The sequence below is a fragment of the Lithobates pipiens genome, unplaced genomic scaffold (genome assembly GCF_037356315.1).
Source record: "Lithobates pipiens isolate NorthernLeopardFrog02 unplaced genomic scaffold, aLitPip1_a1.2 Scaffold_14, whole genome shotgun sequence".
Taxonomy (NCBI): Eukaryota; Metazoa; Chordata; class Amphibia; order Anura; family Ranidae; genus Lithobates; species Lithobates pipiens.
This window is the reverse complement of record NW_027507728.1, coordinates 957761-972608: the sequence shown is the minus strand read 5'-3', so window position 1 is coordinate 972608 and position 14848 is coordinate 957761. Positions and strand designations below refer to the sequence as shown.

At 45.0% G+C, this 14848-nt stretch overlaps 1 protein-coding gene across 3 annotated transcripts in view; it reads right to left on the bottom strand.

Annotated features, from left to right (window-relative positions):
- LOC143981360 (protein CutA homolog) overlaps positions 1–13372 on the bottom strand; it is a 57683-nt gene extending 44311 nt beyond the window's left edge. For 2 of the 3 annotated variants that reach the window (XR_013274299.1, XM_077479154.1), the window contains exons 1-3: positions 13100–13370; positions 7501–7649; positions 4330–4389 (exon numbers count right to left, since the gene is read on the bottom strand). Coding sequence is in view for 2 of the 3 variants with exons in the window: in XM_077479154.1 (XP_077335280.1) it covers positions 4330–4389; positions 7501–7649; positions 13100–13162 (272 nt within the window). In the remaining variant the exon portion in view is untranslated. Of the gene's footprint in view, positions 1–4329; positions 4390–7500; positions 7650–13099 lie in introns of all 3 variants that reach the window. The other variant, XM_077479155.1, reaches the window with a different exon arrangement.
- Positions 13373–14848: the final 1476 nt, after the last annotated feature.

The following is a 14848-nucleotide window of genomic DNA, read 5'->3' as shown; positions in this document are numbered from 1 at the left end:
GTAATAGAAGTCAATGGACCTGCATCAAAAACGCAAGTGCCGCTTTTTTTACCGCGATTTTGCCGCGATTTGCGTTTTTTTTTTCTTTCTTTTTTCACTGTATATATCTGGTTGCTAAGCAACCACAGTGTAAAAATAAATAAATAAAAAATAAATAAACGCAAAACGCGGCAAAATCACGGTAAAAACGCGTGTCCAAAAACGCAACAAGCGCCGCAAAAAGCACTGCGAAACGCTCAAAAGCAACATGCATAGATGTGAATCGAGCCTAAGGCCTGATTCGCACCTATGCATTTTTAGTGATTTTTGCATTTTGCATATTTTCACTGCAGAACGTGTTCCATAGGAAACCATGATAAATGGACTGTAGTGCAAATCTGCAAAATGCTTTTCGAACACTGAACCACTACCAATCAGGTAGCGTGGGTCTGATACCCATCACCTGACTGGCTGAAAGGACAGGCGCTGAGATTGGACACCTATCAGGAGGAGGGGAGGAGACGCATGGAGGATACAGCTCACCGCTCTTTGACCCACTGCAAGGTTCCACATTTTGCTGCCATCACCTGCTGCCTGACCCACCACTGAGATAGCGTAAGACGGCGAGTGGATGGGGGGGGGTCACAGTAGCATCTTTTGATGGGCACAGTGGCAGCATTTGATGGAGCAATGTGGCAGCATTTGATGGGCACGATGCTAGTATTTGATGGGCACAGTGGTAGCATTTGGGCACAGTGAGGCTGAATTTTATGGGCACAGTGGCGGCATTTGATGGGCACAGTGGCGACATTTGATGGCACAGCGGCTGCGTTTTATAGGCACAGTGGCTGCATTTGATGGGCACAGTAAGGCTGCAATTGATGTTTTCATTTCATTTCATTCTGTGTTCAGAATTTTTCAGTTTGTTTGCGCCCCCCAAAAAATTTTGAGCACCAGCCACCACTGGATGGGATCATCATTGTGCTGTTTCTCCTTACTTGTTGAATGACAGGCTGATAGGCATAATTGTATGATTACAGGCGTGAATGGGGCCTCATGTCTTAGTTTTGCCTAAGGCCTCACAAAGTCTAGAGCCGCCTCTGCTAAACATGACTATTCCTGTTGTAGATTTGATGTTAGGACCTTATGTCTATATGTAAAATAGCATCCTGGAACACTAGGGTTCTGAACTCCAAGGTTAAAAGATCATTGGTGTTTCAATTTCTGCATCGTCACACGCCTCACATCTGTGTTCTCCAAAAAGACTAATTTGACTGGTGGTAAACTCCTGAGCCTTAGGATGCCCTGGGTTGGTCATTTATACCATTCCACTTATTCTAATATCTCACATGGTGTTCCTGTACTGAAATGCAAATCTCTGCCCTTCCGCCTTCTGGCATTGGACGTTGACCCAGGGGGTAGGTATATTGCATGCAATTATTACTAACTTGGAAGTTGTCATAGTGGGATTGTATCTGCCCCCTCCAGTCTCCGTGCATTTACTTTACCAATTGGCATCTAAACTGTTGGTTTATGCTACTGATACCATTATGATATTTGGGGACTTTAATATGGTGCCAGATCCTGGGATGGACAGACTATCACAGACATCCTGCTCCGCCACGAACCTGACATCTTGGGCAGAAGACTCCAATTTTATGGATGTTTGGAGGTGTAGACTCCCTAACTTGCGGGCGTATACATGTCATTCTGCCTCTTACAGAACCTTCTCAAGAATTGACCAGGCGTACACCGGGGGGGGGAAGGGGGGGGGTCTGTCCTTTCCAGGGTTCGGGATGTCACCATTCCACCCAAGGGTATCTCTGATCGTGCTTCTATTTCCCTGCAGCTCAGTTTGACGTGTGCTTTGGCAGAAGGCTTCTGGCATTTGTCTAGGTTCTGGCTATCTGACTCGAGGGTTGACATCCCTTGCAAAGCTGATATGATAAATTTTTGGAACTCCCAGAATCACACTGTTTCTATCCCTATTACTTGGGATGCATTTAAGGCCTGCACAAGGGGTAGCTTCCAAGACCATATTGGGAGGTTGCATAGGGGTCTCCGTAAGGAATTGCAGGAGGTGGAACATAAAGCTATGGCCCTGGAGACTATTTATGCTAGGGATAGGGACCCTCTGGTGTATTCCTCTCTCCAGGCAGCTCTGCGGGATGTCTCCCTTATCTGTATATCTGCTATGAAAATTCACCTGCTCCATCAGAGCCAAAGGATCTTTGAACAAGGGGAGAGGAGTGGTCGACTGCTGGCCTGGTTGTCATGGCAACACTCCACCCCAGTGTCCATATCCTGTATTCAGTCCCCTACTGGGGAAGTTATGGTAGATCCCTTGCAGATTAATGCTAGGTTTGTATATTATCAGGAGCTCTATAGCTCCCGAGTGACGTACACTGAAGGGGAACTGCATACATACCTGGCTTTAGCTGACCTACCATGTCTTATAGACTCGACCTGGGAAAGGTTGGTAGTCCACTTACACTTAGGGAGATTCAACTAGCGGTCAAATCTCTGCAAGCTGGGAAGACGCCAGGCCCGGATGGGTTCTGGCAGAATTCTTTAAACATTATGCTGATGACCTGCACCCTAAATATCGTGAGATGCTATTGAAGACCTTGGAGGAGGGCTCCCTACCCCGTCTATATCTGAGGCGTGGTCCTCTCCAAGCCTGGCAAGGACCCTGAACTATGTTCCTCATACCAGCCGATAACTCTCCTGAATGTAAATCTAAAAATTGTTGCTAAAGTTCTGGCTGGCTGCTTAAACTCTGTAATTACTGCCCTGATACACCCTGACCAATCTGGGTTCATGCCGGGCAGAGGAACTGACATAAACATCTGCAGATTGTTGACGCATGTAGATAGGGCTATTCAGGACAGCCCAGGGGTGGTGGTATCTCTAGACACAGAGAAAGCATTTGACTCGGCAGAGTGGGAATACCTCTGGGCTGTCCTCCAAAAATGTGGGTTCGGACCTGTATTTATCAACTGGCTGCATTTAATGTATGCTTCTCCCAGTGCTTGGGTGTGCACCAACAACTCTCGCCAGCTTTCCCCCTGGGTAGAGGCACCAGGCAGGCCTGCCCACTCTTATTTGCGCTAGCAGTGGTGCCCCTGGTTTCGCAGATATGAGCTGCCTCCGGGGGATCCAAGTGGGGGTGGTGGAAGAGAAAATACCAGCTGTGAGGAAATATAACAAACTATTCATAATATATGCTACATACTATGTTCTTAGAGAGAGTTTGCTGAAATGGAAGGCTGCATTGCCACCCACCGTTGTCTCCTGGAGAAATTCTCTGAATAATGTCCTACCTTTGAATAGAATAACGTACATTGACAGGAACTGTCCAAGTAAATTTGACAAGATCTGGTCTTCCTTGATAGATTATTGGGGCTCCTTGCAAATGGAGATTTCTCCACCTAGCCCAGAGGTGGACCCTGTAGAATTGAGCATGCTACTTGACTGGGTCTCCCCCGGCATGGTTGTGGTTCCCCTCCCTCTCCCCTCCAGCTTATTCCCCCCCTCCTTTTTAGTAGTTTCCTCCTTTAATCCTGCCCCCCCTTCCCCTTATACCCTCCTGCCTCTTCCCTCTCTTCCCGTTCTTTCCCTTGAACCCCCCACCTTCATACATGACCCTCTAATGTCTGTTCAGGACCCACTGGTTTGGGTGATGATTTGATCCTGGCCTTTGTCAGATTCTCCAAATAAGTTGTTTATTCTGTTAGATGTATATGAACGGCCTCCCCTTACACAGTTTTCTTTATGTTGTGCACATGTATACCTGTACATTTATGTATGCCTTGCAACTATTTTCTGTTACTGACATGTGATTACTGTAATAAAGTTCTTTCAATTGTAAAAAAAAAAAAAAAGCTGTGCATCCCAGGAGGACATTCCTACACTGTTCCGGAGTCTCTTGTCATGAGCTTTACCAGAATCCTGAGAGAAGGCCCAGTGATGTCATCCAACAGTGGATGAGGGTTCTGTGCAAGGTCCACTTTAAGGCTGGATTCACACCTATGGCATTTTTTGTGCTTTTTGCATTTTGCAGATTTGCACTACAGTCCATTTAACATGGTTTCCTATGGAACACGTTCTGTAGTGCAAATCTGCAAAATGCAAAAAGCACAAAAAATGCTTAGGTGTGAATCCAGCCTAATAATTTAACTTTTTTGATTTTTCTCTCTTATATGTTTGTTTGCTTTGTAGTAGGGTTTTGCCATAAACTATCCACTTAGTTAGCAGCTACATCTGCAATCTTGATGAATGTTTTCAATGGACTTGCTGGTTGTGACATGAGAATTGGTGTGTGAATTATTGATGTTTGAATGCACTTACAGCGATGAGCTTTTTGGCATAATATTCACACTGGCTGCCAGTTTCTTCTCCAGAATGCCCCTAAGGAAATTGGACAAATTAAACAATTTTACCACCATAGTCATACATCCTGTATTTTCCTGATCTACAATGCAATGGTCCAGTTCTATAACATTGATTTCCATTGTGATGGTCATTCCCCAACAGATGTTGTGCATAAAGCTACTGCCCATCCTTTTATCTCTCTGTGTGTCATTTTATCTATAGGTAAATATATCACCAGCACACCCTCATCATGAACCAGCAAGTGTCACAGAAGTTACCAATTGCATTAAAGAGGAGGTAAACCCTGATGAGTTTACCTCCTCTTTGATTCCCTGCAAAGGTAAAGCAGAATGGACTACTATGCATCGCATAGTAGTCCATTATGTGTCACTTACCTGACACAGGAGCCAGCGAAGTCACCGCTGTCCCCTGTAGTCCGGAGCATCCATCTTCTTGGTGGGTCTCGCTGCTCCGCCGCTGTCATTCGATGAAGCCGAGATTACATCACTCCCGCCCATTGACTGCAGCACGCTCAGTGCGCCTGCGCGCTGCTGTCTACGGTGCATGCGCTGTAGACAGCGGTGCCTGTGTTTTGTCAAATATCTCCTAAACCGTGTAGGTTTAGGAGATATTTCTTGGACCTACAGGTAAGCCTTAATCCAGGCTTACCTGTAGGTCAAAGTGGATGGTAAGGGTTTACAACCACTTTAAGCAAACGCCTACCTAAACCCCATTGAGCATCTCTGAGGCATCCTCAAACGGAAGGTGGAGGAGTCCAAGGTCTCTAACATCCACCAGATCAGTGATGTCGTCATGGAGGAGGGGAAGAGGACTCCGGTGGCAACCTGTGCAGCTCTGTGAACTCCATGCCCAAGAGGGTTAAGGCAGTGCTGGAAAATAATTGTGGCCACACAAACTATTGACACTTTGGGCCCAATTTGGACATTTTCACTTAGGGGTGTACTCACTCTTGTTGCCAGCGGTTTAGACATTAATGGCTGTGTGTTGTGTTATTTTGAGGGAAACAGCAAATTTACACTGTTATACAAGCTGTACACTCACTACTTTACATTGTAGCAAAGGGTAATTGCTTCAGTGTTGTCACATGAAAAGATATAATAAGATATTTACAAAAATGTGAGGGGTGTACTCACTTTTGTGAGATACTGTATATCTGCCAGTCATGGATTTACTGCCTTTTGTGGATTATTACCAAATCATTGACTTTAAGGTATTGATTGGTACTTTTTGTGGATTAACTGCCTACTATGGACTCTTGTTTTAAGAAAGACTATTTATGGATATAGACATCTCCCTATGATACAGTTACTTCTTGGGGCATTAGAGAGCTTTTGTATAGCAAAGTGTGTGGATGGCATCTTTCAGAACTGTTATTTCTTACCTGCCACTACTTCAGTAAAAGATCTTTATTTGTTCATCCAAACTGCCTGATCTCTAAAGGGGTGCATACATGGAGTATCAAAAGAAAAGGGCTTGCAACTAGGGGACTGAAGTTTTAGAAGATACAGTACAGAGGTCTAACGGGTAGAATGCTGTCCAGAAAAAAATAGATTACTGTTGCTGATGAATACCGTATCTGTGTAATTTGCTTAAGCAACCAACCAGACAGGAAATGGGTGACATAGCAGGGGTGATGAATACTCTGGTTATGAAGGGGTGTTATGTTTGGCCCCTTCACTAGTGGCTGGTTCTCCACATATGGAATTGATCTCATGGCACAGAGTACTTAGGTACCTAGCCTGGGAGTCACGGGAGTGAGAGATGAAGTAGCAAGGCCTCAGGAGGAGAGCAAGCATAAATTTATGGAAAAATGTGTTTCCTGTGTCCAATAGCAACATAGAGAATATTGTCACTGGGAGTGGCATAACAGTACTGCCTAGTTGGTGGAAACTGGTACAAGCTCCACGGTTCCAGCACAGAAATTATGAACATCTGGAGGGAGAGGTCTTCGTGTTCTCTAAGCCCTTGTACATATGGTCGAAAATGTCCGATCGGACCGTGTTGTCGGATAATCCGACAGTGTGTGGACTCCATCGGACTGTTTCCGTCGGAATATCCGACCGACAAAGTTTTAGAGCTGGGCTATAAAATTTTCCGACAACATGATCCGATCGGACTTTGTCGAGACTGTGTAGAGAATTCCAATCGGACAAAGTGGCACGCATGCTCAGATCAAATTCCTAGACCAAAGCTATTGGCTACTAGCGTGAACGTAGTCCCGTCGTAACGAAATAACGTCATCACGTTCCGAACTATTGGATTTTTTCCGACAACTTTGTCCGACCGTGTGTATGCAACACCAGTTTCGGACAAAATCCGACGGATTTTGTTGTCGGAAGGTCCGTCCGTGCGTACAAGAGCTAACAGAAGATGTGTCCGCAGTGCTTAGTGCTAAAAGTGTATGGTCACAGATTACAAGGTGTTAACAGTGCAAGTGTGCTTCTAAGTTTGGAGTCCTGCCTTGATGTTGATTTCATGTGACCGCAGCTCCTACCTATGGTTTATGAATTAGCAGGTGCAGTTACACGGTGTCCCCTCTGGGTCACTTTAAGCGGAGCTCCAACCTCATTAACTTCCGCTCAATGGTATAGTACAGGTATCTGCACCCACTTCCGGCATAGATAGCCGCAGATTCTGCGGGTATTTACGCCACTTCCTGCGGGTCCTCCGTTGTCTGCTGGGAAACACACGGATCCCAGAGACAGTGGGGACCATACTACTGCGACTCGTGTATGCACAGTAGGGAACCGGGAAGTGAAGCCGCAAGGCTCCACTTCCTGATTCCCATACCGAAGATGGCGGCGGCAGCACCCGAGAGCCGATCGAGAGATCGGCTTCGGGTGCCGACATCGCGGGCGCGCTGGGTGGGTAAGTGTCCATATTTTAAAAGTCAGCAGCTGCAGTAATTGTAGCTGCTGACTTCTAAAAACAAAAAACGGCGGAACTCCCGCTTTAAGCACTGCCCAAAAGTTAATAAAGTGTGTAAATAACTTTCATGGTATTGTATTATCATAATGTATGTCCTTATGTATCTGAAGACAGATCAATCTACCTAGTGGCCCGTTACCAGCTCAGTCCAGACATCAAACAGGATGTAGTCTGGTAGTAATTCTTGCGTTATTTTACCTGGCGATATCTTTAGCGACCTGGTCATTTGGACAATTGATGAAAGCCAAGGAGTGAGACCCAGAGATGTATCTTCCTGTGACCGCAGCATGAATGTGGCACAAAATGCTTTTAAATACAGGGAACAGTAAACATGAAGTAGTCATTAGCTGCAAAGCAAAACACAAAGATTAAAAAATTAGTGAAGATCGTACAACGTAATGTAAAAGTTTATACACCCAGCTGTAATTATTGTCCAGTAACCCCACAAAAGAATTGTGAAGCTTGTGTAATGTAACATGGCAGCTAACATACTGTAGATCACACAGCTGATTAAACATCAGATAACTCTTATACAGGTTTTATGAGTGTAGCCCCCTTGTCCTAAACAGGGGCTACTATTGCAATTTAGTTTTTGACTGGGCTGTAGCTTGGACTGATTGTATAGTTTTTCGCCATTTTTTTCCCCTGAGCTTAAAGTGTTACTAAACTCGGGAGCCTGTATTCACTATATGTGGTCTCCCACAGTACACTGATCATGGAAATGCAAAAGCTTTAGTAAATATAAACTGCTAAATATCTTTTTTCATCAGCAATTAGAGTGGTGTCTGGCTGAGCACAGGTTAAAAACTTGTAGGAGGAGTTTTTATTCTCCCCTGATGGTCCTGTGAGGCTGCAGGACCCCTGACCCTCTACCTGGACAGTGCTGATTTGCCCTGTGCTGATCACATGCACTCTCCCAAGATAAAAAAAAAAACTCTCTAGCAATACACACCAAACTGAGCATGTGCAGCTTGCCCCAAAGGCATTCTTCTATCAGGAGATTGTTTCAGGAGATGGTTTGGGGACTGTGGAAGAAGGGGAGGATCAGAGGAGATGGGATCAAACAGCCTTTTTACACAATGCAGAGGATTCCATAGTGAGTATAACAAGCATGCTTTACTGCATTTAGAGACTGATTTTACTGTTGTGAGTTTAGTAACACTTTAAGTTGACTTGTGATTTCTCACTGTCTCCAGTAGATGTCAATGGTCATAGTATGAGATTTTACAAACCTAAGTTTTATAAATAATGATATTTTCTTCAGCCACTCCAGTAGGAGGTTTATGCCACTGGTGTATGCTGGGGATGGATATAAATATTTGAGACAGGCCATGTGGTCTCTTTTTTTCCACTAGGCTGGGACCTAGGGTTTGTGCTGTTGGATGGAGCTCTGCATGTGCTGAAGTGGCCCTGAAGCTGTCCTGCCTGGTCTGGAGGACGTTGGGCCAAGGGGGAGACCGCTGAAAAGAGCCAGGAAGAAGGCTGGTCTCTCAAAAGGGCCTGGTGATTTACTTGGAGGATGCACTGAAATTTGGGATTATGCTTACAGTGTTGCCAGGTTGAAATAAAGGTTCTGACACTGAAGCTGTAAATTGATCTGGATTTGGAGAGTGTAAGTGATCTGGTATGCAGGGGCAGACTGACAACTCATGGGGCCCCCGGGCAATAGTAGATTATGGGGCCCCCAGGCAATCAGAGATTATGGGGCCACACAGTATACACAAACAAACACACACACACACAGTATACAATCACACAGTATACACATACATGTACACACAGTATACACAGACATGTTTCTATTGGCTGAGAAGGTACTGGAGAGGTGGGGCAGCTATAATCTTTTTTTTAGACCAAAATGATGTTGGTAAGGGACATTTCAGAGACAGATGTAAAAAAAAACACAAATTTTTACATACTGTCCCTGGTTTTACTGAGGCTGGTATTAGAATGGTATTAGAACCCCTAACCCTCACCTCCTTAACTGATCTACAATAAAACTTTAAAAAGAAAACATAACTAGCGCTCAACATCCTTTCTCTGTCCCCCTTTTAGGCATGGATTAAGCCCTGGGATGAAATGCTAGCCTGCCCCTGCCTCTGGAGGTGCTATCGTGCCTTTGGGGGTGTCTCCTGAAAATCTGTCAGTGTATCGGCTTGCTCATACCTCATACGAGAAAGTAGATACAATCTGACAGGAAGAATCAATGGACTACCACAGTGCTCACAGCACTCAGGGCCGTCTTTAATATTGATTGGACCCTGGGAAAACATTTTCTTGGAGCCCCCCCCCCCCCATGGCATTTCACTCTCCACCAGCTCTAAGACATAAAATAAATAGCAGCTAGACTTAAAATCAGTTTGCTGTATCAGATCAGGCAGCAATTGTGATTGGTTGCCAGCGATTACAGCGATCATTACTGCTTACTGACTGGTTACAGCACACATTGCAGCTCACTGATTAGTTGCTAGAGGTTACAGCAAATGATTTCTGCTTGTTTGCTAGAGATTACTGTACAGTAATACTGCTCACTGATTGGTTGCAAAAGGTTACAGCACATCATCTCCTCACTGCAGGAGAGCATGATATACAAATGAATACCGCCTTTATTTACATATCAATGCCGCCGGCTGCAGTTATTTACTTAGTAATGCTGCCGCTATTTACTTATGAATTAGGGTTATTTACATGTAAACACAGGGTCTGCCGGTGAATCATCTGAATACAATAGGGCAGAGCTGGGCAGCATTAGTAACAGCACTTCACACTGAGATATCGGGACACCTCAAAGGGACGGGGGAATTTAAACTGGGATAGTTGGCAAGTATGAGGCAGCTGCTTTGGGCCCCACAACAATGACAGGGCCCAGGGCAGCTGCCCCTTTTGCCCTGCCTTAAAGACGGCCCTGACAGCACTGTGGTAGTTCATTGAAAACTACAAGCCGACAGTCGCAAAGGCTGCCGGACCTTGTCGTTTTCCATTCACAGAGGAATTGTGGCAGCAGACACTGGGAGAAGATTCCCGGTCTGCTGTCACATCGGGGTGGGGGGGGGGGGATTGGAGCTGGTCCATTCATAACATGTAACATGTTACACCCTGAATATGGGTGTAACATGTTATGAAAGGTGAATTTATCCTTTAAATAGAAAAATCCAAAGGCATATTGTCATTTTTCTAAGATATTTTGAGGAAATAAACATCATTCTTTCCTGTGTTAGAAAATTGCCTCAGGAAATAAAATCTGTTGTATTATGAGACTTGAACATTCACTCTCACACAAGTCACATGCAGAGGGTGTCCAGCTCACTGAATTATTCACTGTAATCTATTGTGTTTCCATGTGAATAATGCAGAGTATAATGAAGAGGGGATTCCGTTACTGGCATCCAGTGTAATAATGAGATATTGCAGTTTTTGAGCCAAAATGGAAATTGTTTTTGTGTTGGTGACTTGTGTGTAAAGTGCAGAGTGTTCTGAAGTAAACAATTAGGCCAGATGGAATTCACTCCATCTTGCATTATAAGTTAAAGGGGAGCTCCACCGAAAAGGGGAAGTTCCGCTTTAGGCTGGGTTCACACTGAAGCGATGCGGGAACGCCGCAAATCTGCAGCGTTTTCCCGCATCGCATGCCTCCCGCCGGCACTTCACACTGCCCTATGCGGACTGCTGGGAGTGTCAGTGAAACCTTAATGACACCCCAAGATCAATTCGCTTATCGCAGTGCGATCTGCAAACTCGGACAGGAATTGGATCGCATGGTGTGAACACCCATGCGATCCGATTCTGCTGCGGACCAAAAAAAGGGTCCTGTGCAAGTTTGCGGCGGGTGCGATGCGAATTCAGCCATACTATCTGTATGGCTGAACTCACATCGCACAGAGATCGGATGTGATTTGCACTGCAGTGCGGTGCGAATCACATCCGGTTCTCGTAGCCGCTCCAGTGTGAACCCAGCCTTAAGGACTCCTTCCCCTCTCCGCCAAATGGCACTTTTTTTTGGAGGGGGAGCGGGTTAATGGTTTTGATAGCCCACAGTTGAAATGCCGGCCCGAGGAGAGAGGACTGAGGAATAATAATAACACAGAGGACAAAACAAAAGCCGATCACCGGCTTGTCTTAAAGGGACATCGGTCCCAAAAAGGAAGAGGCAATTATGCCTCATTTATAGAGTAACAGTGCCCACAAGTGCCACCTATCAATGCCCACCAGTGGTGCCAATCAGTGCCACCTAGAAGTGCTGCCTATCAGTGTAACCGATCAGTGCCCATCACTGCCACCTATCGGTGCCCATCAGTGCCGCCTCAACAGCGTATAGCAATGACGGACAAAAATTACCCGTTATAAAATGTAAAAAAAAAAATCGGTCTTTTTACATTTAAAAAAATATATAAAATCGCACAGGTGATCAAATACCACCAAAAGAAAGCTCTATTTGGGGGGAAAAAATTATAAAAAAATTTCATTTAAGTACAGTGTTGTATGACCACGTAATTGTCATTCAAAGTGCGACAGCGCTGAAAGCTGAAAATTGGTCTGGATAGGAGGGAGGTTTAAGTGCCCAGTAAGCAAGTGGTTAAAGCAGGAGTCCACCGGGACTCCGCGTTTTTTTTTTTTTTTAAAGCCAGCAGCTACAAATACTGCAGCTGCTGACTTTTAAAATAGTGACACTTACCTGTCCAGCGCGCCCGCGATGTCGGCACCCGAAGCCGATCTCTAGATCGACATTCGAGTGCTGCCGCCGCCATCTTGGGTATGGGAATCAGGAAATGGAGCCTTTCGGCTTCATTTCCCGGTTCCCTACTGCGCATGCGCGAGTTGCGCTGCGCAATGAGGACGGTCCCCGCTGCCTCTGGGATCTGTGTGTTTCCCAGCAGGCAGCGGGGCACTTGCGGGAAGGGGCGGGCACTTGCAGAAAGGGGCGTAAGTTACGCCCCTTTCCGCAGAGAGCTATCCCGGAAGTGGGTGCAGTTACCTGGATTATCCAGGTAACTGCACCCCCCTCCCCCCTGAAAGGTGCCGATTGTGGCACCGGAGGGGGGGAGGGTTCCGATGAGCGGAAGGTCCACTTTAGGGTGGACCTCCGCTTTAAAGATAAGCTAGTGTGTTTCTGTTAAAAAAAAAAAAAAGATAAGCTAGTGTGCATGGAGCCTTTTTACAAATCCCCGGTGCAGAATCGCCTATGAACCTGCCACCTTTTGCATGGGAAAACTATGCTTCTATAGGAAGCACGTCTTTCACTGCCTTCTAATTTTGCCTGTGGCATCATCCTTTCTGAATAGTAACAGCTGAATCAGCAGAAGCCCAAAATATCCCGCTTCCAAAAATCTTATCAAAACTTTCCATCCTACTTTGTAACTCTGTATAAACTCGTGAAAATCACTCATGAAAATATGCAGAGAATGTACTAACCCAGTGTGTAATAATTGTAATCTGTACTGAAGGTTATTATCCAGCAACACGCAGCGCCAGAATTGGGTGAAGGTAACCCATTGGGTTCTGTGTCTCTGCCACTTTCCAACTAAGAGCCCACTGCAGGGTTGCATTAGGACACTAGATGCCACCTGTCAACTGGAATTTCTTTATCATCATCTCCACATTAATGATGTATATAATACAGAAAATGTGGAGGTACCATGCCTGGAAAAGGAACTGGAGAAGTCTGAAAAGTTGGCATTTTAAATCTGTTCAATCAATTATATTATTTTAATGCCACATTTTCAGTTTCAATCTTGTCCATACATCTATACATCCATACATCCAGCAATCTACACTTAGAGACATGAATAAAGTCACTCACCAGTAGCACAACCATCCAGCCTGGGCGATGCCAGTTCTGGGGAGGTGACCAGCACCCCATCATTCTTTACCGTCTCCTGCCACGACTTTCCTCATGACCCAGGATGGTGGTGGGAAAGGGGAGGAGGGAGGTGAGTCCTGTGTGCCAGCCTGAGCATAAACTGGGTCTGTGCCTGTGGTGGGAAAAGGGAGGAGGGAGGTGAGTCCTGTGTGCCAGCCTGAGCATAAGCTGGGTCTGTGCCTGTGAAATATGTGAGTCCTCCCCTCTCTCTCTCTGTTTCTCTTCTCCATCTCTATTTCTGTCTCTCTCTTATTCCACCCCCCATTTCTTTTCTCCCTTTCCTTCTCTCAGCTTCATTTACTTAAAGTGGAACACCGGCCAAAATGTGCTTTTAGTTTTGGATGGAACAAGGAAGGATTAGAAACTCTGACAGATGTTTCCTGGTTTCAGTTATCATTTTGTTTTTTTCCACTCATTTCCTATGTGGTCACTGGGACAGGAAGTGAACAAAATCTCTCCAACAGAGATACATCAATGGAAACTTGACCATGTTCACCATGATTACCAAATACAAATCTTTGGTAATCATGGTGTCATTATTATCATTAATTAAAATCATTCATTTTAATTAAATACAAAATAGCTGGACTTCCTCTTCAAGGTTCTTACTTCACCAGTCACTTCTTCTAAATGCATAGCCACTATCCTTTGACACCTATTAATTCACATTGTGGCCTTTGGATCGGGTTAATCAGAAGCTCGCTAAACTCTTGGATGATGGTGCTCAATTTCTAGATTAAAAGAGTCAGCTGGATAGGAAAAAAGAGAGAGAGGAGAGGGCATGGGCTGGATTCTTTCACATCTATGTGTGTATCTAATCTCTTTGTATGTTGAACTCTATAGGGTTCCTTTATGTAATTCTCTTCTACTCAACAAATTGTATGTGTGAAAATAGAGTAAAGTTCAGTTCTTGCTGTCTTCCTGCTTTTTCTTCTAGTTGGAGAGTGCGATCCTACGACTGGTAATTCCTATGACTGTTAATCTGTGTGGAAGGTGAAAATCTCCTCGGAACGCGTGGCTGGTGTATAAAGAAGCCATTCAGGATGGCAGAGCAGTTGGAGCCTGGCACAGTGTGTGTATTTTATGCTTCATACTGACTGCTTTTCCATTGACCTATATGCTACAAAAACAAAAAGTCCTCTGTATGCCTGACCACCACCACAGGGATGTCCATCCTGTGTCCCGATAGCACTCTCTGAGTGAATATCCATCACAGAATGAAATAAAAAAACAAAACTTTATGAATACTGGAAGAAAGAAACAAAAATGCATGTTGGACCATCTTCCAAGGCAAAAAAAGAGGAACACTTTTCTTCTCCAATGGTTTTAGGTGTAGCTGCTGGCCGTGCCCACAGTCACTTTTGCCAAGGAAGGATGGTCAATGTTTGCTGTGGAGAAAGCAGAGATTTGTACTTTGTACACCGCAGGGGCGGACTGACCATTTGGGCCATGCCACTAAGGAGCCCCATCAGGGTTGCCAGCCTCAATAAAACCAGGGACAGTATGTAAAAATCATTATTTTTTTTTTTAAATCCCAAGATGATAGCTTCCCCACCTCTCCACTACCTTTTCAGTGTGTGTATGTGTATTCTGTGTGTGTATACGGTGTGTATATTGTGGGTGTGTGTGTATATACTGTATGTTTGTGTTTGTATACTGTGTGGCCATAATCTATTGCCTGGGGGCCCC